We start from the raw sequence: 26,541 nt of genomic DNA, 5'->3' as shown, positions 1-26,541 counted from the left end.
CTTCCCCCCACATCATACACCCCACTACTGTCCACCACATCATACACCCCACTACTGTCCACCACATCATACACCCCACTACTGCCCACCACATCATACACCCCACTACTGCCCACCACATCATACACCCCACTACTGCCCCCCACATCATACACCCCACTACTGTCCACCACATCATACACCCCACTACTGTCCACCACATCATTCACCCCACTACTGCCCCCCACCTCATTCACCCCACTACTGTCCACCACATCATACACCCCACTACTGCCCACCACATCATTCACCCCACTACTGCCCACCACATCATTCACCCCACTACTGTCCCCCACCTCATTCACCCTACTACTGCTCCACCTCACTCCTGCACCCTCCACCTCATACACCCCACCACATCATACACCCCACTACTGCCCACCACATCATACACCCCACTACTGTCCACCACATCATACACCCCACTACTGCCCACCACCTCATACACCCCACTACTGCCCACCACATCATACACCCCACTACTGCCCACCACATCATACACCCCACTACTGTCCACCACATCATACACCCCTCTACTTCCCCACCACATCATACACCCCACTACTGCCCACCACATCATACACCCCACTACTGCCCACCACATCATACACCCCACTACTGTCCACCACATCATTCACCCCACTACTGTCCACCACATCATACACCCCACTACTGCCCACCACATCATACACCCCACTACTGTCCACCACATCATACACCCCACTACTGTCCACCACATCATACACCCCACTACTGCCCACCACCTCATTCACCCCACTACTGCCCACCACATCATACACCCCACTACTGCCCACCACATCATACACCCCACTACTGCCCCCCACCTCATTCACCCTACTACTGCCCACCACATCATACACCCCACTACTTCCCCCCACATCATACACCCCACTACTGTCCACCACATCATACACCCCACTACTGTCCACCACATCATACACCCCACTACTGCCCACCACATCATACACCCCACTACTGCCCACCACATCATACACCCCACTACTGCCCCCCACATCATACACCCCACTACTGTCCACCACATCATACACCCCACTACTGCCCACCACATCATACACCCCACTACTGCCCACCACATCATTCACCCCACTACTGTCCACCACATCATACACCCCACTACTGCCCACCACATCATACACCCCACTACTGCCCCCCACATCATACACCCCACTACTGCCCACCACATCATACACCCCACTACTGCCCACCACATCATACACCCCACTACTGCCCACCACCTCATTCACCCCACTACTGCCCACCACCTCATTCACCCCACTACTGCCCACCACATCATACACCCCACTACTGCCCACCACATCATTCACCCCACTACTGCCCACCACATCATTCACCCCACTACTGCCCACCACATCATACACCCCACTACTGCCCCCCACATCATACACCCCACTACTGCCCACCACATCATACACCCCACTACTGTCCCCCACCTCATTCACCCTACTACTGCTCCACCTCACTCCTGCACCCTCCACCTCATACACCCCACCACATCATACACCCCACTACTGCCCACCACATCATACACCCCACTACTGTCCACCACATCATACACCCCACTACTGTCCACCACATCATTCACCCCACTACTGCCCACCACATCATACACCCCACTACTGCCCACCACATCATACACCCCACTACTGCCCACCACATCATACACCCCACTACTGCCCACCACATCATACACCCCACTACTGTCCACCACATCATACACCCCACTACTGCCCACCACCTCATTCACCCCACTACTGCCCACCACATCATACACCCCACTACTGTCCCCACCACATCATACACCCCACTACTGCCCACCACATCATACACCCCACTACTGCCCACCACATCATACACCCCACTACTGCCCACCACATCATACATCCCACTACTGTCCACCACATCATTCACCCCACTACTGCCCACCACATCATACACCCCACTACTGCCCACCACATCATACACCCCACTACTGTCCACCACATCATACACCCCACTACTGCCCACCACATCATTCACCCCACTACTGCCCCCACCACATCATACACCCCACTACTGTCCACCACATCATTCACCCCACTACTGCCCACCACCTCATACACCCCACTACTGCCCCCCACATCATACACCCCACTACTGCCCACCACATCATACACCCCACTACTGCCCACCACATCATACACCCCACTACTGCCCACCACATCATACACCCCTCTACTTCCCCACCACATCATACACCCCACTACTGCCCACCACATCATACACCCCACTACTGTCCACCACATCATACACCCCACTACTGCCCACCACATCATACACCCCACTACTGCCCACCACATCATACACCCCTCTACTTCCCCACCACATCATACACCCCACTACTGCCCACCACCTCATACACCCCACTACTGCCCACCACATCATACACCCCACTACTGCCCACCACATCATACACCCCACTACTGTCCACCACATCATACACCCCACTACTGCCCACCACATCATACACCCCACTACTGCCCACCACATCATACACCCCACTACTGCCCACCACATCATACACCCCACTACTGCCCACCACATCATACACCCCACTACTGCCCCCCACATCATACACCCCACTACTGTCCACCACATCATACACCCCACTACTGCCCACCACCTCATTCACCCCACTACTGCCCACCACATCATACACCCCACTACTGCTCCCACCACATCATACACCCCACTACTGCCCACCACATCATACACCCCACTACTGCCCACCACATCATACACCCCACTACTGCCCACCACATCATACACCCCACTACTGCCCACCACATCATACACCCCACTACTGCCCCACCACATCATACACCCCACTACTGTCCACCACATCATACACCCCACTACTGCCCACCACATCATACACCCCACTACTGCCCACCACATCATACACCCCACTACTGCCCACCACATCATACACCCCACTACTGCCCACCACATCATACACCCCACTACTGCCCACCACATCATACACCCCACTACTGTCCACCACATCATACACCCCACTACTGCCCACCACCTCATTCACCCCACTACTGCCCACCACATCATACACCCCACTACTGCCCCCACCACATCATACACCCCACTACTGCCCACCACATCATACACCCCACTACTGCCCACCACATCATACACCCCACTACTGCCCACCACATCATACACCCCACTACTGCCCACCACATCATACACCCCACTACTGCCCACCACATCATACACCCCACTACTGCCCACCACATCATACACCCCACTACTGCCCACCACCTCATTCACCCCACTACTGCCCACCACCTCATTCACCCCACTACTGCCCACCACATCATACACCCCACTACTGTCCACCACATCATACACCCCACTACTGCCCACCACCTCATTCACCCCACTACTGCCCACCACCTCATTCACCCCACTACTGCCCACCACCTCATTCACCCCACTACTGCCCCCACCACATCATACACCCCACTACTGCCCACCACATCATACACCCCACTACTGCCCACCACATCATACACCCCACTACTGCCCACCACATCATACACCCCACTACTGCCCACCACATCATACACCCCACTACTGCCCACCACATCATACACCCCACTACTGCCCACCACATCATACACCCCACTACTGCCCACCACATCATACACCCCACTACTGCCCACCACATCATACACCCCACTACTGCCCCACCACATCATACACCCCACTACTGCCCACCACATCATACACCCCACTACTGCCCACCACATCATACACCCCACTACTCCCCACCACATCATACACCCCACTACTGCCCACCACATCATACACCCCACTACTCCCCCACCACATCATACACCCCACTACTGCCCACCACATCATACACCCCACTACTGCCCACCACATCATACACCCCACTACTGCCCACCACATCATACACCCCACTACTGCCCACCACATCATACACCCCTCTACTTCCCCACCACATCATACACCCCACTACTGCCCACCACATCATACACCCCACTACTGCCCACCCCCACCATCGTATACACCAAACAACTGCCCCCCATCACATCATACACCCCTCTACATCATACACCCCACCACATCATACACCCCACCACATCATACACCCCACTACATCATACACCCCACTACTCCCCCTCACCACCTCATGCATCCCATGTCTGCGCCCAGCACCTGATCCTCACCACATCATACACCCAACTACTGCCCACCCCACCTGATACACCACCTTACTCTGCCCTGCCTTACCTTGTGATGGCAGTGACTGAAGGGGGCGCTAAGGAGCTTCTTACAAACAGATTCTGCCTCTTCCCTGATGGAATCTCGCCCTGGAAGACGACAGCTGTGACCCAACTCTGGTACATCAGGGCATGAGCGCTGCACCAATAAAAGGGGTGAGAGGTCAGACCAGCAGTGCCTATCATCATGCTGCACCTCCCGTCACCAGGCTGCACCTCCCGTCACCAGGCTGCACCTCCCGTCACCAGGCTGCCCCTCCCGTCACCAGGCTGCACCTCCCGTCACCAGGCTGCCCCTCCCGTCACCAGGCTGCACCTCCCGTCACCACGCTGCACCTCCCGTCACCAGGCTGCACCTCCCGTCACCAGGCTGCACCTCCCGTCACCAGGCTGCACCTCCCGTCACCAGGCTGCCCCTCCCGTCACCAGGCTGCCCCTCCGGTCACCAGGCTGCACCTCCCGTCACCAGGCTGCACCTCCCGTCACCAGGCTGCCCCTCCCGTCACCAGGCTGCCCCTCCCGTCACCAGGCTGCACCTCCCGTCAACAGGCTGCCCCTCCCGTCACCAGGCTGCACCTCCCGTCAACAGGCTGCACCTCCCGTCACCGCGCTGCACCTCCCGTCACTGCGCTGCACCTCCCGTCACCAGGCTGCACCTCCCGTCACCACGCTGCACCTCCCGTCACCAGGCTGCCCCTCCCGTCACCAGGCTGCACCTCCCGTCACCAGGCTGCACCTCCCGTCACCGCGCTGCACCTCCCGTCACTGCGCTGCCCCTCCCGTCACCAGGCTGCCCCTCCCGTCACCGCGCTGCACCTCCCGTCACCGCGCTGCACCTCCCGTCACCACGCTGCACCTCCCGTCACCGCGCTGCCCCTCCCGTCACCAGGCTGCCCCTCCCGTCACCAGGCTGCCCCTCCCGTCACCAGGCTGCACCTCCCGTCACCAGGCTGCACCTCCCGTCACCAGGTTGCACCTCCCGTCACCGCGCTGCACCTCCCGTCACCGCGCTGCCCCTCCCGTCACCAGGCTGCCCCTCCCGTCACCAGGCTGCACCTCCCGTCACCAGGCTGCCCCTCCCGTCACCAGGCTGCACCTCCCGTCACCAGGCTGCACCTCCCGTCACCGCGATGCACCTCCCGTCATCAGGCTGCACCTCCCGTCATCAGGCTGCACCTCCCGTCACCAGGCTGCACCTCCCGTCACCGCGATGCACCTCCCGTCACCAGGCTGCCCCTCCCGTCACCAGGCTGCCCCTCCCGTCACCAGGCTGCACCTCCCGTCACCAGGCTGCACCTCCCGTCACCGCGATGCACCTCCCGTCACCAGGCTGCCCCTCCCGTCACCAGGCTGCACCTCCCGTCACCAGGCTGCACCTCCCGTCACCGCGATGCACCTCCCGTCACCGCGATGCACCTCCCGTCACCAGAATATGAGGAGGAGGGAGGATAGGAGGCCAAAATATGAGGAGGAGGGAGGACAGGAGGACACAGTATGAGGAGGAAGGAGGACAGGAGGCCACAGTATGAGGAGGATGGAGGACAGGAGGCCAAAATATGAGGAGGATGGAGGACAGGAGGCCACAATATGAGGGAGGATGGAGGAAAGGAGGTCACAGTATGAGGAGGAAGGAGGACAGGAGGCCACAGTATGAGGAGGATGGAGGACAGGAGGCCAAAATATGAGGAGGATGGAGGACAGATGGCCACAGTATGAGGAGGATGGAGGTCAGGAGGGCACAGTATGAGGAGGATGGAGGACAGGAGACCACAATATGAGGGAGGATGGAGGCCAGGAGGCCACAGTATGAGGAGGATGGAGGACGGGATGTCACAGTATGAGGAGGATGGAGGACAGGAGGCCACAGTATGAGGAGGATGGACGACAGGAGCCTACTATATGAGGGAGGATGGAGGACAGGAGGTTACTATATGAGGAGGATGGAGGACAGGAGGCCACAGTATGAGGAGGATGGAGGACAGGAGGTCACAGTATGAGGGGGATGGAGGACAGGAGGCCACTATATGAGGGAGGATGGAGGACAGGAGGTTACTATATGAGGAGGATGGAGGACAGGAGGCCACAGTATGAGGAGGATGGAGGACAGGAGGTTACTATATGAGGAGGATGGAGGACAGGAGGCCACAGTATGAGGAGGTTGGAGGACAGGAGCCTACTATATGAGGGAGGATGGAGGCCAGGGGGCAATGGGCTGGGCAGTGGGCGTGGTTTAGGAGAAAAGCGGAGGGACTTTTTGTACCTTTTTTTCTAGTGCAAGAAATTGTAGGTAACACCCATCATCCTACTATATCACCCATCATCATACAGCACCTCCTGTAATTGTACATGTCACCCCCTGTAGTGTTGGTTTTCCCACTTACCCTTGTGCTAAAGTCTTGAACTTTCCAGGAATTCCCAAAACCAGCGGCATTCAGAGCCATGGAGCCCCCGAGCTGCGTGAAGTCATCTGGAAGAGAAGGAGGGAGGTTCTTTTGCTCCTGATCAGCAATGTTACCCCAGCAGGGCCTGCCCTCCAGCATAGTTCCATCCACATGACCTTATCCCAGCTCCACCCCAAGCCTCCGGCACAGATCCACCCACCCCCCTGACTCCGGCACAGATCCACCCACCCCCCTGACTCCGGCACAGATCCACCCACCCCCCTGACTCCGGCACAGATCCACCCACCCCCCTGACTCCGGCACAGATCCACCCACCCCCCTGACTCCGGCACAGATCCACCCACCCCCCTGACTCCGGCACAGATCCACCCACCCCCCTGACTCCGGCACAGATCCACCCACCCCCCTGACTCCGGCACAGATCCACCCACCCCCCTGACTCCGGCACAGATCCACCCCCCTGACTCCGGCACAGATCCACCCACCCCCCTGACTCCGGCACAGATCCACCCACCCCCCTGACTCCGGCACAGATCCACCCACCCCCCTGACTCCGGCACAGCCCCACCCACCCCCCTGACTCCGGCACAGCCCCACCCACCCCCCTGACTCCGGCACAGATCCACCCACCCCCCTGACTCCGGCACAGCCCCACCCCCCTGACTCCGGCACAGCCCCACCCCCTGACCCCAGCACTGCCAGCACAGATTCACACTTCTGTGGTCACTTACCTTCCATGTTTTCGTTATAGATCCCACACAGACCGCCGGTCCTGCCTTGTAGCTCTGAGTTTACAGTCACATAAATATTATTGTCCCCATCAAACTTTACCCGGACCCCCAGACCGCTTTCTACAAAGACAAAATCTCCGAGCCATAGGATGCTGATACCTGCGAGACAGTGTGAGGCATGAGACAGCGGGACATAGAGACATCCCCATTACACAGCAGTCACCCCCAGAGAGGCTCACCATTCTGGAGATGGGGGTCTCCATCAGGAACAACGACATCATTCACCATCACCGTGCGCCCAGACACCACAACCTGGTCCAACCCAAAGATCATCTTCAGAATCTGGAGGCACAAGAAGCAGCTGCTGAGAAAGCACATGGGGATATGTAGTGACCACAGCAGCACAGAGGATGTCAGCAGTCATACCTTGGGGCATGCTCTGGTACGGTTGCAGGGTCCACCGGAGACAAACACTGCCCAATTGGCATCAGTGGAGGACGCCAGGACATAGGTACAAGTTCCATGGAAGTTGTAGTGTTTCCCATCAAAGGTGCGGAAGTGGAAGCCGCTCCACGAGACACAAGTGGAGAAGAGTCTGCGAGTGGGCGAAGGACCCCCGATCAGAGCCGCACTGAGGTACGGCCTCATCAGGAAGGGGGACGGGACATCTGCAGGACACAAGAAAACAACTACAGTGACACCAGGGAGGGGCAGATCATCTACAGTGACACCAGGGAGAGGCAGATCATCTACAGTGACAGCAGGAAAGGGAAGATCATCTACAGTGACTCCTGGGAGGGGCAGATCATCTACAGTGACACCAGGGAGGGGCAGATCATCTACAGTGACACCAGGGAGAGGCAGATCATCTACAGTGACACCAGGGAGGGGCAGATCATCTACAGTGACACCAGGGAGAGGCAGATCATCTACAGTGACAGCAGGAAAGGGAAGATCATCTACAGTGACTCCTGGGAGGGGCAGATCATCTACAGTGACACCAGGGAGAGGCAGATCATCTACAGTGACAGCAGGAAAGGGAAGATCATCTACAGTGACTCCTGGGAGGGGCAGATCATCTACAGTGACTCCAGGGAGGGACACATCATCTACAGTGACACCAGGGAGGAGCAGATCATCTACAGTGACACCTGGGAGGAGCAGATCAACTACAGTGACACCAGGGAGGGACACATCATCTACAGTGACACCAGGGAGGGACACATCATCTACAGTGACACCAGGGAGGGACACATCATCTACAGTGACACCAGGGAGGGACACATCATCTACAGTGACACCAGGGAGGGACACATCATCTACAGTGACACCAGGGAGGGACACATCATCTACAGTGACACCAGGGAGGGACACATCATCTACAGTGACACCAGGGAGGGACACATCATCTACAGTGACACCAGGGAGGGGCACATCATCTACAGTGACACCCGGGAGGGGCAGATCATCTACAGTGACACCCGGGAGGGGCAGATCATCTACAGTGACACCCGGGAGGGGCAGATCATCTACAGTGACACCCGGGAGGGGCAGATCATCTACAGTGACACCCGGGAGGGGCAGATCATCTACAGTGACACCCGGGAGGGGCAGATCATCTACAGTGACACCCGGGAGGGGCAGATCATCTACAGTGACACCCGGGAGGGGCAGATCATCTACAGTGACACCCGGGAGGGGCAGATCATCTACAGTGACACCCGGGAGGGGCAGATCATCTACAGTGACATCAGGGAGGGGCAGATGATCTACAGTGACACAGAGGTGGGGCAGATGATCTACAGTGACACAGAGGTGGGGCAGATCATCTATAGTGACACCAGGGTGGGGCAGATCATCTACAGTGACACCAGGGTGGGGCAGATCAACTGCAATGACACCAGGGAGGGACACATCATCTACAGTGACACCGGGTTGGGGCAGATCTACAGTGACACCGGGGTGGGGCAGATCATCTACAGTGACACCAGGGAGGGACACATCATCTACAGTGACACCAGGGAGGGACACATCATCTACAGTGACACCAGGGAGGGACACATCATCTACAGTGACACCAGGGAGGGACACATCATCTACAGTGACACAAGGGAGGGGCAGATCAACTGCAGTGACACCAGGGAGGGGCAGATCATCTACAGTGACACCGGGGTGGGGCAGATCATCTACAGTGACACCGGGGTGGGGCAGATCATCTACAGTGACACCGGGGTGGGGCAGATCATCTACAGTGACACCAGGGAGGGACACATCATCTACAGTGACACCAGGGAGGGACACATCATCTACAGTGACATCAGGGAGGGGCAGATCATCTACAGTGACATCAGGGAGGGGCAGATCATCTACAGTTACACTGGGGTGGGGCTGATCATCTGCAGTGACACCAGGGAGGGACACATCATCTACAGTGACATCAGGGAGGGGCAGATCATCTACAGTTACACTGGGGTGGGGCTGATCATCTGCAGTGACACCGGGGTGGGGCCGATCATCTACAGTGACACCGGGGAGGGGCAGATCATCTACAGTGACACCGGGGAGGGGCAGATCATCTACAGTGACACCCGGGAGGGGCAGATCTTCTACAGTGACACCAGGGAGGGGCAGATCATCTACAGTGACACCGGAGTGGGGAAGATCATCTACAGTGACACCGGAGTGGGGCAGATCATCTACAGTGACACCAGGGAGGGGCAGCTCATCTACAGTGACACCAGGGAGGGGCAGCTCATCTACAGTGACACCAGGGAGGGGCAGATCTTCTACAGTGACACCAGGGAGGGGCAGATCTTCTACAGTGACACCAGGGAGGGGCAGATCATCTACAGTGACACCAGGGAGGGGCAGATCTACAGTGACACGTTGGAGGGGCCACATCATTTACTGTGACACCAGGGAGGGGACATGTAATTTACAGAGTCACCGGGGCTCATTTACTAAGGTTCCGAGGACCGCACTATCGTCGCATGTTCAGATGATTTCCGATTTGCGCCGCATTTAGCAAGGGATTTTGGCGCACGCAATCAGATTTTGGCTCATCGGCGCCGCCTTTCAGGCGCCACAAAAGAAGGTAAACTCTGGGGACCTGAGAGGGGAAGCAACACATGCAGGATATCGGGCGCAGGATCTTAGTGACTCCCCGCACAGCGCATTATACACGGACAATGCACTTACATGCACCAGGAAGAAGAAGGTGAACTCCGGGGACCTGAGCGGGGAAGTGACACATGCAGGATATCGGGTGCAGGATCTTAGTGACTCCCTGCACAGCGCATTATACACGGACAATGCACTTACATGCACCAGGAAGAAGAAGGTGAACTCCGGGGACCTGAGCGGGGAAGTGACACATGCAGGATATCAGGTGCAGGATCTTAGTGACTCCCCGCACAGCGCATTATACACGGACAATGCACTTACATGCACCAGGAAGAAGAAGGTGAACTCCGGGGACCTGAGCGGGGAAGTGACACATGCAGGATATCATGTGCAGGATCTTAGTGACTCCCCGCACAGCGCATTATACACGGACACAGGCGACACATGCACCAGGAAGAAGAATGTGAACTCCAGGGACCTGAGCGGAGAAGCCACACATGCAGGATATCAGGTGCACGATCTTAGTTAATCGCGGCAGTTGTACTTTCTCGTTGGACAATGCACCTCAGGGAACGCGCAGGGACAGGTAAGTAAATGTGCCCCATCCTCTACAGTGACACCGGGAAGGGGACACAGGATTTATGTGACTTCGGATCTCTGGGGTCTTACCAGTAGGTGACACATAGGAGCAGCTGAAGCAGAGTTCGGAGGTGATGTTCTTCCAGCTGTGGCCCCAGGGGTGCAGGCAGCATTCCTCCATACTCATCTGGGTGACATTGTGGGGGACACCAAAGTCCTGACAGTTCCAACTGGAGAAGCAGCGCCCCAAGAATCCCCCTCCTCATAGAAGAAACAAAGGGTGTAAACAGGAGAAGAAAGGGTCAACAACCTGCACCCAGCAACTAGTACTGAGCACCCAGCAACCAGTACTGAGCACCCAGCAACCAGTACTGAGCACCCAGCAACCAGTACTGAGCACCCAGCAACCAGTACTGAGCACCCAGCAACCAGTACTGAGCACCCAGCAACTAGTACTGAGCACCCAGCAACTAGTACTGAGCACCCAGCAACTAGTACTGAGCACCCAGCAACCAGCAACTAGTACTGAGCACCCAGCAACTAGTACTGAGCACCCAGCAACCAGCAACTAGTACTGAGCACCCAGCAACCAGTACTGAGCACCCAGCAACCAGCAACTAGTACTGAGCACCCAGCAACCAGTACTGAGCACCCAGCAACTAGTACTGAGCACCCAGCAACCAGTACTGAGCACCCAGCAACCAGTACTGAGCACCCAGCAACCAGTACTGAGCACCCAGCAACCAGTACTGAGCACCCAGCAACCAGTACTGAGCACCCAGCAACCAGTACTGAGCACCCAGCAACTAGTACTGAGCACCCAGCAACTAGTACTGAGCACCCAGCAACCAGCAACTAGTACTGAGCACCCAGCAACTAGTACTGAGCACCCATGAACCAGCAACTAGTACTGAGCACTCACCCTGTGTGCAGTCGTCGCCGGTCCAGCCTTGGCAGCACGCCCGCACAGTGCGGTTATACACAGTGGGTCTGGTGGTCTCGGGCCTGTTAGAGGGGGGATACATCACCGTCACATTACATTATAACCACCATCCTCCTAATTCCTCCAATTATTGTATACCCCTGATTCCTCGGATCCTCCCATCCCTCCCCCAAACCCCTAATCCCACTGTGATTGTATCCACTCTGTCCATTAATTACTTTATTGTCTAATCTTCCCCTTCCCTAATTCCAGGGGTGAGATCTGACTGTCTCGCCCTGAGATGACCCAGCGCAGGCGGACGTGTGATGTCATCACGTGTTACCCGCACCACAGCTCCGGGAACGAGGTGAAGAAATGCAATGACAGGAAAGAGGTAAGAATGATTTTTATAGCAATGGCTACTGGGGGCAGGCTCTGTGACTACTGGGGGCAGGCTCTGTGACTACTGGGGGCAGGCTCTGTGACTACTGGGGGCAGGCTCTGTGACTACTGGGGGCAGGCTCTGTGACTACTGGGGGCAGGCTCTGTGACTACTGGGGGCAGGCTCTGTGACTACTGGGGGCAGGCTCTGTGACTACTGGGGGCAGGCTCTGTGACTACTGGGGGCAGGCTCTGTGACTACTGGGGGCAGGCACTGTGACTACTGGGAGCACGCACTGTGACTACTGGGAGCACGCACTGTGACTACTGGGAGCACGCACTGTGACTACTGGGAGCACGCACTGTGACTACTGGGGACATTACTGTGACTGGAGTCTCATCCAAACAAACATTATTGTATTTGCAGTAAGTGCCGGCATTACGTATGAGCTGACAATTCTGCACTCAATATTTTGTACACTCAGCTGGGCTCTGGTGCTGCATCTATGGCCTGGTCTGGGCTCTGGTGCTGCATCTATGGCCTGGTCTGGGCTCTGGTGCTGCATCTATGGCCTGGTCTGGGCTCTGGTGCTGCATCTATGGCCTGGTCTGGGCTCTGGTGCTGCATCTATGGCCTGGTCTGGGCTCTGGTGCTGCATCTATGGCCTGGTCTGGGCTCTGGTGCTGCATCTATGGCCTGGTCTGGGCTCTGGTGCTGCATCTATGGCCTGGTCTGGGCTCTGGTGCTGCATCTATGGCCTGGTCTGGGCTCTGGTGCTGCATCTATGGCCTGGTCTGGGCTCTGGTGCTGCATCTATGGCCTGGTCTGGGCTCTGGTGCTGCATCTATGGCCTGGTCTGGGCTCTGGTGCTGCATCTATGGCCTGGTCTGGGCTCTGGTGCTGCATCTATGGCCTGGTCTGGGCTCTGGTGCTGCATCTATGGCCTGGTCTGGGCTCTGGTGCTGCATCTATGGCCTGGTCTGGGCTCTGGTGCTGCATCTATGGCCTGGTCTGGGCTCTGGTGCTGCATCTATGGCCTATTCTGGGCTCTGGTGCTGCATCTATGGCCTGGTCTGGGCTCTGGTGCTGCATCTATGGCCTGGTCTGGGCTCTGGTGCTGCATCTATGGCCTGGTCTGGGCTCTGGTGCTGCATCTATGGCCTGGTCTGGGCTCTGGTGCTGCATCTATGGCCTGGTCTGGGCTCTGGTGCTGCATCTATGGCCTGGTCTGGGCTCTGGTGCTGCATCTATGGCCTGGTCTGGGCTCTGGTGCTGCATCTATGGCCTGGTCTGGGCTCTGGTGCTGCATCTATGGCCTGGTCTGGGCTCTGGTGCTGCATCTATGGCCTGGTCTGGGCTCTGGTGCTGCATCTATGGCCTGGTCTGGGCTCTGGTGCTGCATCTATGGCCTGGTCTGGGCTCTGGTGCTGCATCTATGGCCTGGTCTGGGCTCTGGTGCTGCATCTATGGCCTGGTCTGGGCTCTGGTGCTGCATCTATGGCCTGGTCTGGGCTCTGGTGCTGCATCTATGGCCTGGTCTGGGCTCTGGTGCTGCATCTATGGCCTGGTCTGGGCTCTGGTGCTGCATCTATGGCCTGGTCTGGGCTCTGGTGCTGCATCTATGGCCTGGTCTGGGCTCTGGTGCTGCATCTATGGCCTGGTCTGGGCTCTGGTGCTGCATCTATGGCCTGGTCTGGGCTCTGGTGCTGCATCTATGGCCTGGTCTGGGCTCTGGTGCTGCATCTATGGCCTATTCTGGGCTCTGGTGCTGCATCTATGGCCTGGTCTGGGCTCTGGTGCTGCATCTATGGCCTGGTCTGGGCTCTGGTGCTGCATCTATGGCCTGGTCTGGGCTCTGGTGCTGCATCTATGGCCTGGTCTGGGCTCTGGTGCTGCATCTATGGCCTGGTCTGGGCTCTGGTGCTGCATCTATGGCCTGGTCTGGGCTCTGGTGCTGCATCTATGGCCTGGTCTGGGCTCTGGTGCTGCATCTATGGCCTGGTCTGGGCTCTGGTGCTGCATCTATGGCCTGGTCTGGGCTCTGGTGCTGCATCTATGGCCTGGTCTGGGCTCTGGTGCTGCATCTATGGCCTGGTCTGGGCTCTGGTGCTGCATCTATGGCCTGGTCTGGGCTCTGGTGCTGCATCTATGGCCTGGTCTGGGCTCTGGTGCTGCATCTATGGCCTGGTCTGGGCTCTGGTGCTGCATCTATGGCCTGGTCTGGGCTCTGGTGCTGCATCTATGGCCTGGTCTGGGCTCTGGTGCTGCATCTATGGCCTGGTCTGGGCTCTGGTGCTGCATCTATGGCCTGGTCTGGGCTCTGGTGCTGCATCTATGGCCTGGTCTGGGCTCTGGTGCTGCATCTATGGCCTGGTCTGGGCTCTGGTGCTGCATCTATGGCCTGGTCTGGGCTCTGGTGCTGCATCTATGGCCTGGTCTGGGCTCTGGTGCTGCATCTATGGCCTGGTCTGGGCTCTGGTGCTGCATCTATGGCCTGGTCTGGGCTCTGGTGCTGCATCTATGGCCTGGTCTGGGCTCTGGTGCTGCATCTATGGCCTGGTCTGGGCTCTGGTGCTGCATCTATGGCCTGGTCTGGGCTCTGGTGCTGCATCTATGGCCTGGTCTGGGCTCTGGTGCTGCATCTATGGCCTGGTCTGGGCTCTGGTGCTGCATCTATGGCCTGGTCTGGGCTCTGGTGCTGCATCTATGGCCTATTCTGGGCTCTGGTGCTGCATCTATGGCCTGGTCTGGGCTCTGGTGCTGCATCTATGGCCTGGTCTGGCCTCTGGTGCTGCATCTATGGCCTGGTCTGGGCTCTGGTGCTGCATCTATGGCCTGGTCTGGGCTCTGGTGCTGCATCTATGGCCTGGTCTGGGCTCTGGTGCTGCATCTATGGCCTGGTCTGGGCTCTGGTGCTGCATCTATGGCCTGGTCTGGGCTCTGGTGCTGCATCTATGGCCTGGTCTGGGCTCTGGTGCTGCATCTATGGCCTGGTCTGGGCTCTGGTGCTGCATCTATGGCCTGGTCTGGGCTCTGGTGCTGCATCTATGGCCTGGTCTGGGCTCTGGTGCTGCATCTATGGCCTGGTCTGGGCTCTGGTGCTGCATCTATGGCCTGGTCTGGGCTCTGGTGCTGCATCTATGGCCTGGTCTGGGCTCTGGTGCTGCATCTATGGCCTGGTCTGGGCTCTGGTGCTGCATCTATGGCCTGGTCTGGGCTCTGGTGCTGCATCTATGGCCTGGTCTGGGCTCTGGTGCTGCATCTATGGCCTGGTCTGGGCTCTGGTGCTGCATCTATGGCCTGGTCTGGGCTCTGGTGCTGCATCTATGGCCTGGTCTGGGCTCTGGTGCTGCATCTATGGCCTGGTCTGGGCTCTGGTGCTGCATCTATGGCCTGGTCTGGGCTCTGGTGCTGCATCTATGGCCTGGTCTGGGCTCTGGTGCTGCATCTATGGCCTGGTCTGGGCTCTGGTGCTGCATCTATGGCCTGGTCTGGGCTCTGGTGCTGCATCTATGGCCTGGTCTGGGCTCTGGTGCTGCTTCTATGGCCTGGTCTGGGCTCTGGTGCTGCATCTATGGCCTGGTCTGGGCTCTGGTGCTGCATCTATGGCCTGGTCTGGGCTCTGGTGCTGCATCTATGGCCTGGTCTGGGCTCTGGTGCTGCATCTGTGGCCTGGTCTGGGCTCTGGTGCTGCATCTGTGGCGTGATGTGGGCTCTGGTGCTGCATCTGTGGCGTGATGTGGGCTCTGGTGCTGCATCTGTGGCGTGATGTGGGCTCTGGTGCTGTATCTATGGCGTGATGTGGGCTCTGGTGCTGCATCTATGGCGTGATGTGGGCTCTGGTGCTGTATCTATGGCGTGATGTGGGCTCTGCGGCTGTATCTATGGCGTGATGTGGGCTCTGGTGCTGTATCTATGGCGTGATGTGGGCTCTGGTGCTGTATCTATGGCGTGATCTGGGCTCTGGTGCTGTATCTGTGGCGTGATCTGGGCTCTGGAGGTCCCCCCTCCCCCCGGGGACCTCCCATTTCCGTCGTTCCTTTGTGTTCCCAGCAGGAGGCGTCCTAGAACATGACACATGTAGGGGTCACATGACACTGACCTGTATATGAAGCACATGCCGCCTCCTCCGTACTGCCGCCTCATGCGCTCCTGATCCAGCCTCCACCCCTCCATACTGTACTGGTACAGGCTGGAGCACGCCACCTGCTGCTCCCTGCGGGGGGCGACAATCTCCTCCCCCGTCACCTGCACCGTTCTCTCACACCAGTGTCTGCCGGGGGGAGGAGGGCAAATAATTACTGACATGTAACTGCCCCTGACGGACGCCCGTCTCCTCTCACTGACCCCCGTCTCCCCTCACTGACGCCCGTCTCCCCTCACTGACGCCCGTCTCCCCTCACTGACGCCCGTCTCCCCTCACTGACGCCCGTCTCCCCTCACTGACGCCCCTGACGCCCGTCTCCCGTCACTGACGCCCCTGACGCCCGTCTCCCCTCACTGACGCCCCTGACGCCCGTCTCCCCTCACTGACGCCCGTCTCCCCTCACTGACGCCCGTCTCCCCTCACTGACGCCCGTCTCCCCTCACTGACGCCCCTGACACCCGTCTCTCCTCACTGACACCCCTGACACCCGTCTCCCCTCACTGACACCCCTGACACCCGTCTCTCCTCACTGACACCCCTGACACCCGTCTCTCCTCACTGACACCCCTGACACCCGTCTCCCCTCACTGACACCCCTGACACCCGTCTCCCCTCACTGACACCCGTCTCTCCTCACTGACGCCCGTCTCCCCTCACTGACACCCCTGACACCCGTCTCTCCTCACTGACACCCCTGACACCCGTCTCTCCTCACTGACACCCCTGACACCCGTCTCCCCTCACTGACACCCGTCTCCCCTCACTGACACCCCTGACACCCGTCTCTCCTCACTGACACCCGTCTCCCCTCACTGACACCCCTGACACCCGTCTCCCCTCACTGACGCCCGTCTCCCCTCACTGACACCCGTCTCCCCTCACGGACGCCCGTCTCCTCTCACTGACCCCCGTCTCCCCTCACTGACGCCCGTCTCCCCTCACTGACGCCCGTCTCCCCTCACTGACGCCCGTCTCCCCTCACTGACGCCCCTGACACCCGTCTCTCCTCACTGACACCCCTGACACCCGTCTCCCCTCACTGACACCCCTGACACCCGTCTCTCCTCACTGACACCCCTGACACCCGTCTCTCCTCACTGACACCCCTGACACCCGTCTCTCCTCACTGACACCCCTGACACCCGTCTCCCCTCACTGACACCCCTGACACCCGTCTCCCCTCACTGACACCCGTCTCTCCTCACTGACGCCCGTCTCCCCTCACTGACACCCCTGACACCCGTCTCTCCTCACTGACACCCCTGACACCCGTCTCTCCTCACTGACACCCCTGACACCCGTCTCCCCTCACTGACACCCGTCTCCCCTCACTGACACCCCTGACACCCGTCTCTCCTCACTGACACCCCTGACACCCGTCTCCCCTCACTGACACCCGTCTCCCCTCACTGACACCCCTGACGCCCGTCTCCCCTCACTGACACCCCTGACGCCCGTCTCCCCTCACTGACACCCCTGACGCCCGTCTCCCCTCACTGACACCCCTGACGCCCGTCTCCCCTCACTGACGCCCGTCTCCCCTCACTGACGCCCGTCTCCCCTCACTGACACCCCTGACGCCCGTCTCCCCTCACTGACACCCGTCTCCCCTCACTGACACCCCTGACGCCCGTCTCCCCTCACTGACACCCCTGACGCCCGTCTCCCCTCACTGACACCCCTGACACCCGTCTCTCCTCACTGACACCCGTCTCCCCTCACTGACACCCCTGACGCCCGTCTCTCCTCACTGACACCCCTGACACCCGTCTCCCCTCACTGACACCCCTGACGCCCGTCTCCCCTCACTGACACCCCTGACGCCCGTCTCCCCTCACTGACACCCCTGACGCCCGTCTCCCCTCACTGACGCCCGTCTCCCCTCACTGACGCCCGTCTCCCCTCACTGACGCCCGTCTCCCCTCACTGACACCCCTGACACCCGTCTCCCCTCACTGACACCCCTGACACCCGTCTCCCCTCACTGACACCCCTGACACCCGTCTCTCCTCACTGACACCCGTCTCCCCTCACTGACACCCCTGACACCCGTCTCCCCTCACTGACACCCCTGACACCCGTCTCTACTCACTGACACCCCTGACACCCGTCTCCCCTCACTGACACCCCTGACACCCGTCTCTCCTCACTGACACCCGTCTCCCCTCACTGACACCCGTCTCCCCTCACGGACGCCCGTCTCCTCTCACTGACGCCCGTCTCCCCTCACTGACGCCCGTCTCCCCTCACTGACGCCCGTCTCCCCTCACTGACGCCCCTGACACCCGTCTCCCCTCACTGACACCCCTGACACCCGTCTCTCCTCACTGACACCCCTGACACCCGTCTCCCCTCACTGACACCCGTCTCCCCTCACTGACACCCCTGACACCCGTCTCTCCTCACTGACACCCCTGACACCCGTCTCCCCTCACTGACACCCGTCTCCCCTCACTGACACCCCTGACGCCCGTCTCCCCTCACTGACACCCCTGACGCCCGTCTCCCCTCACTGACACCCCTGACGCCCGTCTCCCCTCACTGACACCCCTGACGCCCGTCTCCCCTCACTGACGCCCGTCTCCCCTCACTGACGCCCGTCTCCCCTCACTGACACCCCTGACGCCCGTCTCCCCTCACTGACACCCCTGACGCCCGTCTCCCCTCACTGACACCCCTGACACCCGTCTCTCCTCACTGACACCCGTCTCCCCTCACTGACACCCCTGACGCCCGTCTCTCCTCACTGACACCCCTGACACCCGTCTCCCCTCACTGACACCCCTGACGCCCGTCTCCCCTCACTGACACCCCTGACGCCCGTCTCCCCTCACTGACGCCCGTCTCCCCTCACTGACGCCCGTCTCCTCTCACTGACGCCCGTCTCCCCTCACTGACGCCCGTCTCCCCTCACTGACACCCCTGACACCCGTCTCCCCTCACTGACACCCCTGACACCCGTCTCCCCTCACTGACACCCCTGACACCCGTCTCCCCTCACTGACACCCCTGACACCCGTCTCTCCTCACTGACACCCGTCTCCCCTCACTGACACCCCTGACACCCGTCTCTCCTCACTGACACCCGTCTCTCCTCACTGACACCCCTGACACCCGTCTCTACTCACTGACACCCCTGACACCCGTCTCCCCTCACTGACACCCCTGACACCCGTCTCTCCTCACTGACACCCGTCTCCCCTCACTGACACCCGTCTCCTCTCACTGACGCCCGTCTCCCCTCACTGACACCCGTCTCCTCTCACTGACGCCCGTCTCCCCTCACTGACGCCCGTCTCCCCTCACTGACACCCGTCTCCTCTCACTGACGCCCGTCTCCCCTCACTGACACCCGTCTCCTCTCACTGACGCCCGTCTCCCCTCACTGACACCCGTCTCCTCTCACTGACGCCCGTCTCCCCTCACTGACGCCCGTCTCCCCTCACTGACACCCGTCTCCTCTCACTGACACCCGTCTCCCCTCACTGACACCCGTCTCCTCTCACTGACGCCCGTCTCCCCTCACTGACGCCCGTCTCCCCTCACTGACACCCGTCTCCCCTCACTGACACCCCTGACACCCGTCTCGCCCTACTGGTTGGGATGTCACTCACCCGCTGCAGTAAGTGACCTTCACCCAGAGAAGCAGAAGCAGCGCTGAGAACCTCATCCTCCTGTATCCAAGAATCTTCTGAAGCCCAAACATCAGATACAGCCGGCTTAGATACCTCCCACACGCTCATAGAGGAGTCTGTAGAGCGGAATGGTCTCTGGGTCTATCTCTATAAAGGAGATTAGATACACAGCTCAGCAGGCTGTATCACACAGGAGAGGATTAGATACACAGCACAGCAGACAGTATCACACAGGATAGGATTAGATACACAGCTCCGCAGACAGTATCACACAGGAGAGGATTAGATACACAGCCCAGCAGTATCACACAGGAGAGGATTAGATACACAGCTCGGCAGTCAGTATCACACAGGATAGGATTAGATACACAGCTCAGCAGGCAGTATCACACAGGAGAGGATTAGATACACAGCTCAGCAGACAGTATCACACAGGATAAGATTAGATACACAGCTCAGCAGTCAGTATCACACAGGATAAGATTAGATACACAGCTCAGCAGTCAGTATCACACAGGATAGGATTAGATACACAGCTCAGCAGACAGTATCACACAGGATAGGATTAGATACACAGCTCAGCAGACAGTATCACACAGGAGAGGATTAGATACACAGCTCTGCAGTCAGTATCACACAGGATAGGATTAGATACACAGCTCAGCAGACAGTATCACACAGGATGGGATTAGATACACAGCTCAGCAGTCAGTATCACACATGGCAGGATTAGATACACAGCTCAGCAGTCAGTATCACACAGGATTAGATACACAGCACAGCAGGCAGTATCACACAGGATTAGATACACAGCTCAGCAGACAGTATCACACAGGATAGGATTAGATACACAGCACAGCAGACAGTATCACACAGGAGAGGATTAGATACACAGCTCAGCAGTCAGTATCACACAGGATGGGATTAGATACACAGCTCAGCAGTCAGTATCACACAGGAGAGGATTAGATACACAGCACAGCAGACAGTATCACACAGGAGAGGAGTAGATACACAGCTCAGCAGACAGTATCACACAGGATGGGATTAGATACACAGCTCAGCAGGCAGTATCACACAGGAGAGGATTAGATACACAGCTCAGCAGGCAGTATCACACAGGAGAGGATTAGATACACAGCTCAGCAGGCAGTATCACACAGGAGAGGATTAGATACACAGCTCAGCAGACTGTATCACACAGGATAGGATTAGATACACAGCTCAGCAGACAGTATCACACAGGAGAGGATTAGATACACAGCTCCGCAGACAGTATCACACAGGAGAGGATTAGATACACAGCTCAGCAGTCAGTATCACACAGGAGAGGATTAGATACACAGCTCAGCAGTCAGTATCACACAGGAGAGGATTAGATACACAGCTCAGCAGTCAGTATCACACAGGATGGGAGTAGATACACAGCTCAGCAGTATCACACAGGAGAGGATTAGATACACAGCTCAGCAGTATCACACAGGATGGGATTAGATACACGGCACAGCAAACTGTATCACATAGGATGGGATTAGATACACAGCTCAGCAGACAGTATCACACAGGATAGGATTAGATACACAGCTCAGCAGACAGTATCACACAGGAGAGGATTAGATACACAGCTCAGCAGACAGTATCACACAGGAGAGGATTAGATACACAGCTCAGCAGACAGTATCACACAGGATGGGATTAGATACACAGCTCAGCAGTCAGTATCACACAAGAGGGGATTAGATACACAGCTCAGCAGTCAGTATCACACAGGAGAGGATTAGATACACAGCTCAGCAGTCAGTATCACACAGGAGAGGATTAGATACACAGCTCAGCAGTCAGTATCACACAGGAGAGGATTAGATACACAGCTCAGCAGACAGTATCACACAGGATGGGATTAGATACACAGCTCAGCAGTCAGTATCACACAGGAGAGGATTAGATACACAGCTCAGCAGTCAGTATCACACAGGAGAGGATTAGATACACAGCTCAGCAGGCAGTATCACACAGGAGAGGATTAGATACACAGCTCAGCAGGCAGTATCACACAGGAGAGGATTAGATACACAGCACAGCAGTCAGTATCACACAGGAGAGGATTAGATACACAGCTCAGCAGTATCACACAGGATAGTATTAGATACACAGCTCAGCAGACTGTATCACACAGGATAGGATTAGATACACAGCTCAGCAGACAGTATCACACAGGATAGGATTAGATACACAGCTCAGCAGTCAGTATCACACAGGATAGGATTAGATACACAGCTCAGCAGACAGTATCACACAGGAGAGGATTAGATACACAGCTCAGCAGGCAGTATCACACAGGATAGGATTAGATACAGAGCTCATCAGACAGTATCACACAGGACAGGATTAGATACAAGGCTCAGCAGACAGTATCACACAGGAGAGGATTAGATACACAGCACAGCAGACTGTATCACACAGGATAGGATTGGATAAACAGCTCAGCAGTCAGTATCACACATGGCAGGATTAGATACACAGCTCAGCAGACTGTATCACACAGGATAGGATTGGATACACAGCTCAGCAGACAGTATCACACAGGAGAGGATTAGATACACAGCACAGCAGTCAGTATCACACAGGAGAGGATTAGATACACAGCACATCAGTCAGTATCACACATGGCAGGATTAGATACACAGCACAGCAGGCAGTATCACACATGGCAGGATTAGATACACAGCTCAGCAGACTGTATCACACAGGATAGGATTGGATACACAGCTCAGCAGACAGTATCACACAGGAGAGGATTAGATACACAGCTCAGCAGTCAGTATCACACAGGATGGGATTAGATACACAGCACAGCAGGCAGTATCACACAGGATAGGATTAGATACACAGCTCAGCAGACTGTATCACACAGGATAGGATTAGATACACAGCTCAGCAGACAGTATCACACAGGATAGGATTAGATACACAGCTCAGCAGACAGTATCACACAGGATAGGATTAGATACACAGCTCAGCAGTCAGTATCACACAGGAAAGGATTAGATACACAGAACAGCAGACAGTATCACACAGGAGAGGATTAGATACACAGCTCAGCAAACTGTATCACACAGGATAGGATTGGATACACAGCTCAGCAGACAGTATCACACAGGATAGGATTAGATACACAGCTCAGCAGGCAGTATCACACAGGAGAGGATTAGATACACAGCTCAGCAGACAGTATCACACAGGATAGGATTAGATACACAGCTCAGCAGACAGTATCACACAGGAGAGGATTAGATACACAGCTCAGCAGACAGTATCACACAGGAGAGGATTAGATACACAGCTCAGCAAACTGTATCACACAGGATAGGATTGGATACACAGCTCAGCAGACAGTATCACACAGGATAGGATTAGATACACAGCTCAGCAGGCAGTATCACACAGGAGAGGATTAGATACACAGCTCAGCAGACAGTATCACACAGGATAGGATTAGATACACAGCTCAGCAGACAGTATCACACAGGAGAGGATTAGATACACAGCTCAGCAGACAGTATCACACAGGATAGGATTAGATACACAGCTCAGCAGACAGTATCACACAGGAGAGGATTAGATACACAGCTCCGCAGACAGTATCACACAGGATAGGATTAGATACACAGCTCCGCAGACAGTATCACACAGGAGAGGATTAGATACACAGCTCAGCAGGCAGTATCACACAGGAGAGGGTTAGATACACAGCTCAGCAGTCAGTATCACACAGGATGGGATTAGATACACAGCTCAGCAGTCAGTATCACACAGGATGGGATTAGATACACAGCTCAGCAGTCAGTATCACACAGGATAGGATTAGATACACAGCACAGCAGGCAGTATCACACAGGACAGGATTAGATACACAGCTCAGCAGACTGTATCACACAGGATAGGATTGGATACACAGCTCAGCAGACAGTATCACACAGGAGAGGATTAGATACACAGCTCAGCAGACAGTATCACACAGGATAGGATTAGATACACAGCTCAGCAGACAGTATCACACAGGAGAGGATTAGATACACAGCTCAGCAGGCAGTATCACACAGGAGAGGATTAGATACACAGCTCAGCAGACAGTATCACACAGGATAGGATTAGATACACAGCTCAGCAGACAGTATCACACAGAAGAGGATTAGATACACAGCTCAGCAGACTGTATCACACAGGAGAGGATTAGATACACAGCACAGCAGACAGTATCACACAGGATAGGATTAGATACACAGCTCCGCAGACAGTATCACACAGGAGAGGATTAGATACACAGCTCAGCAGGCAGTATCACACAGGAGAGGATTAGATACACAGCTCAGCAGACAGTATCACACAGGATAGGATTAGATACACAGCTCCGCAGACAGTATCACACAGGAGAGGATTAGATACACAGCTCAGCAGGCAGTATCACACAGGAGAGGGTTAGATACACAGCTCAGCAGTCAGTATCACACAGGATGGGATTAGATACACAGCTCAGCAGTCAGTATCACACAGGACAGGATTAGATACACAGCTCAGCAGACAGTATCACACAGGATAGGATTAGATACACAGCACAGCAGGCAGTATCACACAGGACAGGATTAGATACACAGCTCAGCAGACTGTATCACACAGGATAGGATTGGATACACAGCTCAGCAGACAGTATCACACAGGAGAGGATTAGATACACAGCTCAGCAGACAGTATCACACAGGATAGGATTAGATACACAGCTCAGCAGACAGTATCACACAGGAGAGGATTAGATACACAGCTCAGCAGGCAGTATCACACAGGAGAGCATTAGATACACAGCTCAGCAGACAGTATCACACAGGATAGGATTAGATACACAGCTCAGCAGACAGTATCACACAGGAGAGGATTAGATACACAGCTCAGCAGACTGTATCACACAGGAGAGGATTAGATACACAGCACAGCAGACAGTATCACACAGGATAGGATTAGATACACAGCTCCGCAGACAGTATCACACAGGAGAGGATTAGATACACAGCTCAGCAGGCAGTATCACACAGGAGAGGGTTAGATACACAGCTCAGCAGTCAGTATCACACAGGATAGGATTAGATACACAGCTCAGCAGTCAGTATCACACAGGAGATGATTAGATACACAGCACAGCAGGCAGTATCACACAGGATAGGATTAGATACACAGCTCAGCAGACAGTATCACACAGGAGAGGATTAGATACACAGCTCAGCAGTCAGTATCACACAGGACAGGATTAGATACACAGCTCAGCAGACAGTATCACACAGGAGAGGATTAGATACACAGCACAGCAGGCAGTATCACACATGGCAGGATTAGATACACAGCACAGCAGGCAGTATCACACAGGACAGGATTAGATACACAGCTCAGCAGACTGTATCACACAGGATAGGATTAGATACACAGCTCAGCAGACAGTATCACACAGGAGAGGATTAGATACACAGCTCAGCAGACAGTATCACACAGGACAGGATTAGATACACAGCTCAGCAGACTGTATCACACAGGAGAGGATTAGATACACAGCTCAGCAGACTGTATCACACAGGAGAGGATTAGATACACAGCTCAGCAGACTGTATCACACAGGATAGGATTGGATACACAGCTCAGCAGACTGTATCACACAGGATAGGATTAGATACACAGCTCAGCAGACAGTATCACACAGGATGGGATTGGATACACAGCTCAGCAGACAGTATCACACAGGATAGGATTGGATACACAGCTCAGCAGACAGTATCACACAGGATAGGATTAGATACACAGCTCAGCAGTCAGTATCACACAGGATAGGATTAGATACACAGCTCAGCAGACAGTATCACACAGGATGGGATTGGATACACAGCTCAGCAGACTGTAGCACACAGGATAGGATTAGATACACAGCTCAGCAGACTGTATCACACAGGATAGGATTGGATACACAGCTCAGCAGACTGTATCACACAGGATAGGATTAGATACACAGCTCAGCAGACAGTATCACACAGGATGGGATTGGATACACAGCTCAGCAGACAGTATCACACAGGATAGGATTGGATACACAGCTCAGCAGACAGTATCACACAGGATAGGATTAGATACACAGCTCAGCAGACAGTATCACACAGGATAGGATTAGATACACAGCTCA

The 26,541-nt window shown here is 56.2% G+C and overlaps 1 protein-coding gene across 5 annotated transcripts in view; it reads right to left on the bottom strand.

Moving 5' to 3' along the window:
* The window catches only part of LOC140133894 (SCO-spondin-like), a 235,870-nt gene extending 215,403 nt beyond the window's left edge, over positions 1-20,467 (bottom strand). For all 5 annotated transcript variants that reach the window (XM_072154576.1, XM_072154577.1, XM_072154579.1 and 2 more), the window contains exons 1-9: positions 20,304-20,467; positions 16,645-16,815; positions 12,161-12,243; positions 11,329-11,499; positions 7,963-8,204; positions 7,776-7,878; positions 7,537-7,695; positions 6,785-6,870; positions 4,414-4,542 (exon numbers count right to left, since the gene is read on the bottom strand). In XM_072154576.1, coding sequence (XP_072010677.1) covers positions 4,414-4,542; positions 6,785-6,870; positions 7,537-7,695; positions 7,776-7,878; positions 7,963-8,204; positions 11,329-11,499; positions 12,161-12,243; positions 16,645-16,815; positions 20,304-20,395 — 1,236 coding nt within the window. In that variant the 5' untranslated portion in view covers positions 20,396-20,467. The remainder of the gene's footprint in view (positions 1-4,413; positions 4,543-6,784; positions 6,871-7,536; positions 7,696-7,775; positions 7,879-7,962; positions 8,205-11,328; positions 11,500-12,160; positions 12,244-16,644; positions 16,816-20,303) is intronic.
* Positions 20,468-26,541: the final 6,074 nt, after the last annotated feature.

The sequence above is a fragment of the Engystomops pustulosus genome, chromosome 5, assembly GCF_040894005.1.
Source record: "Engystomops pustulosus chromosome 5, aEngPut4.maternal, whole genome shotgun sequence".
NCBI lineage: Eukaryota > Metazoa > Chordata > Amphibia > Anura > Leptodactylidae > Engystomops > Engystomops pustulosus.
Note: the sequence above shows the minus strand (reverse complement) of the source record. Positions and strands in the feature narration are given on the sequence as shown.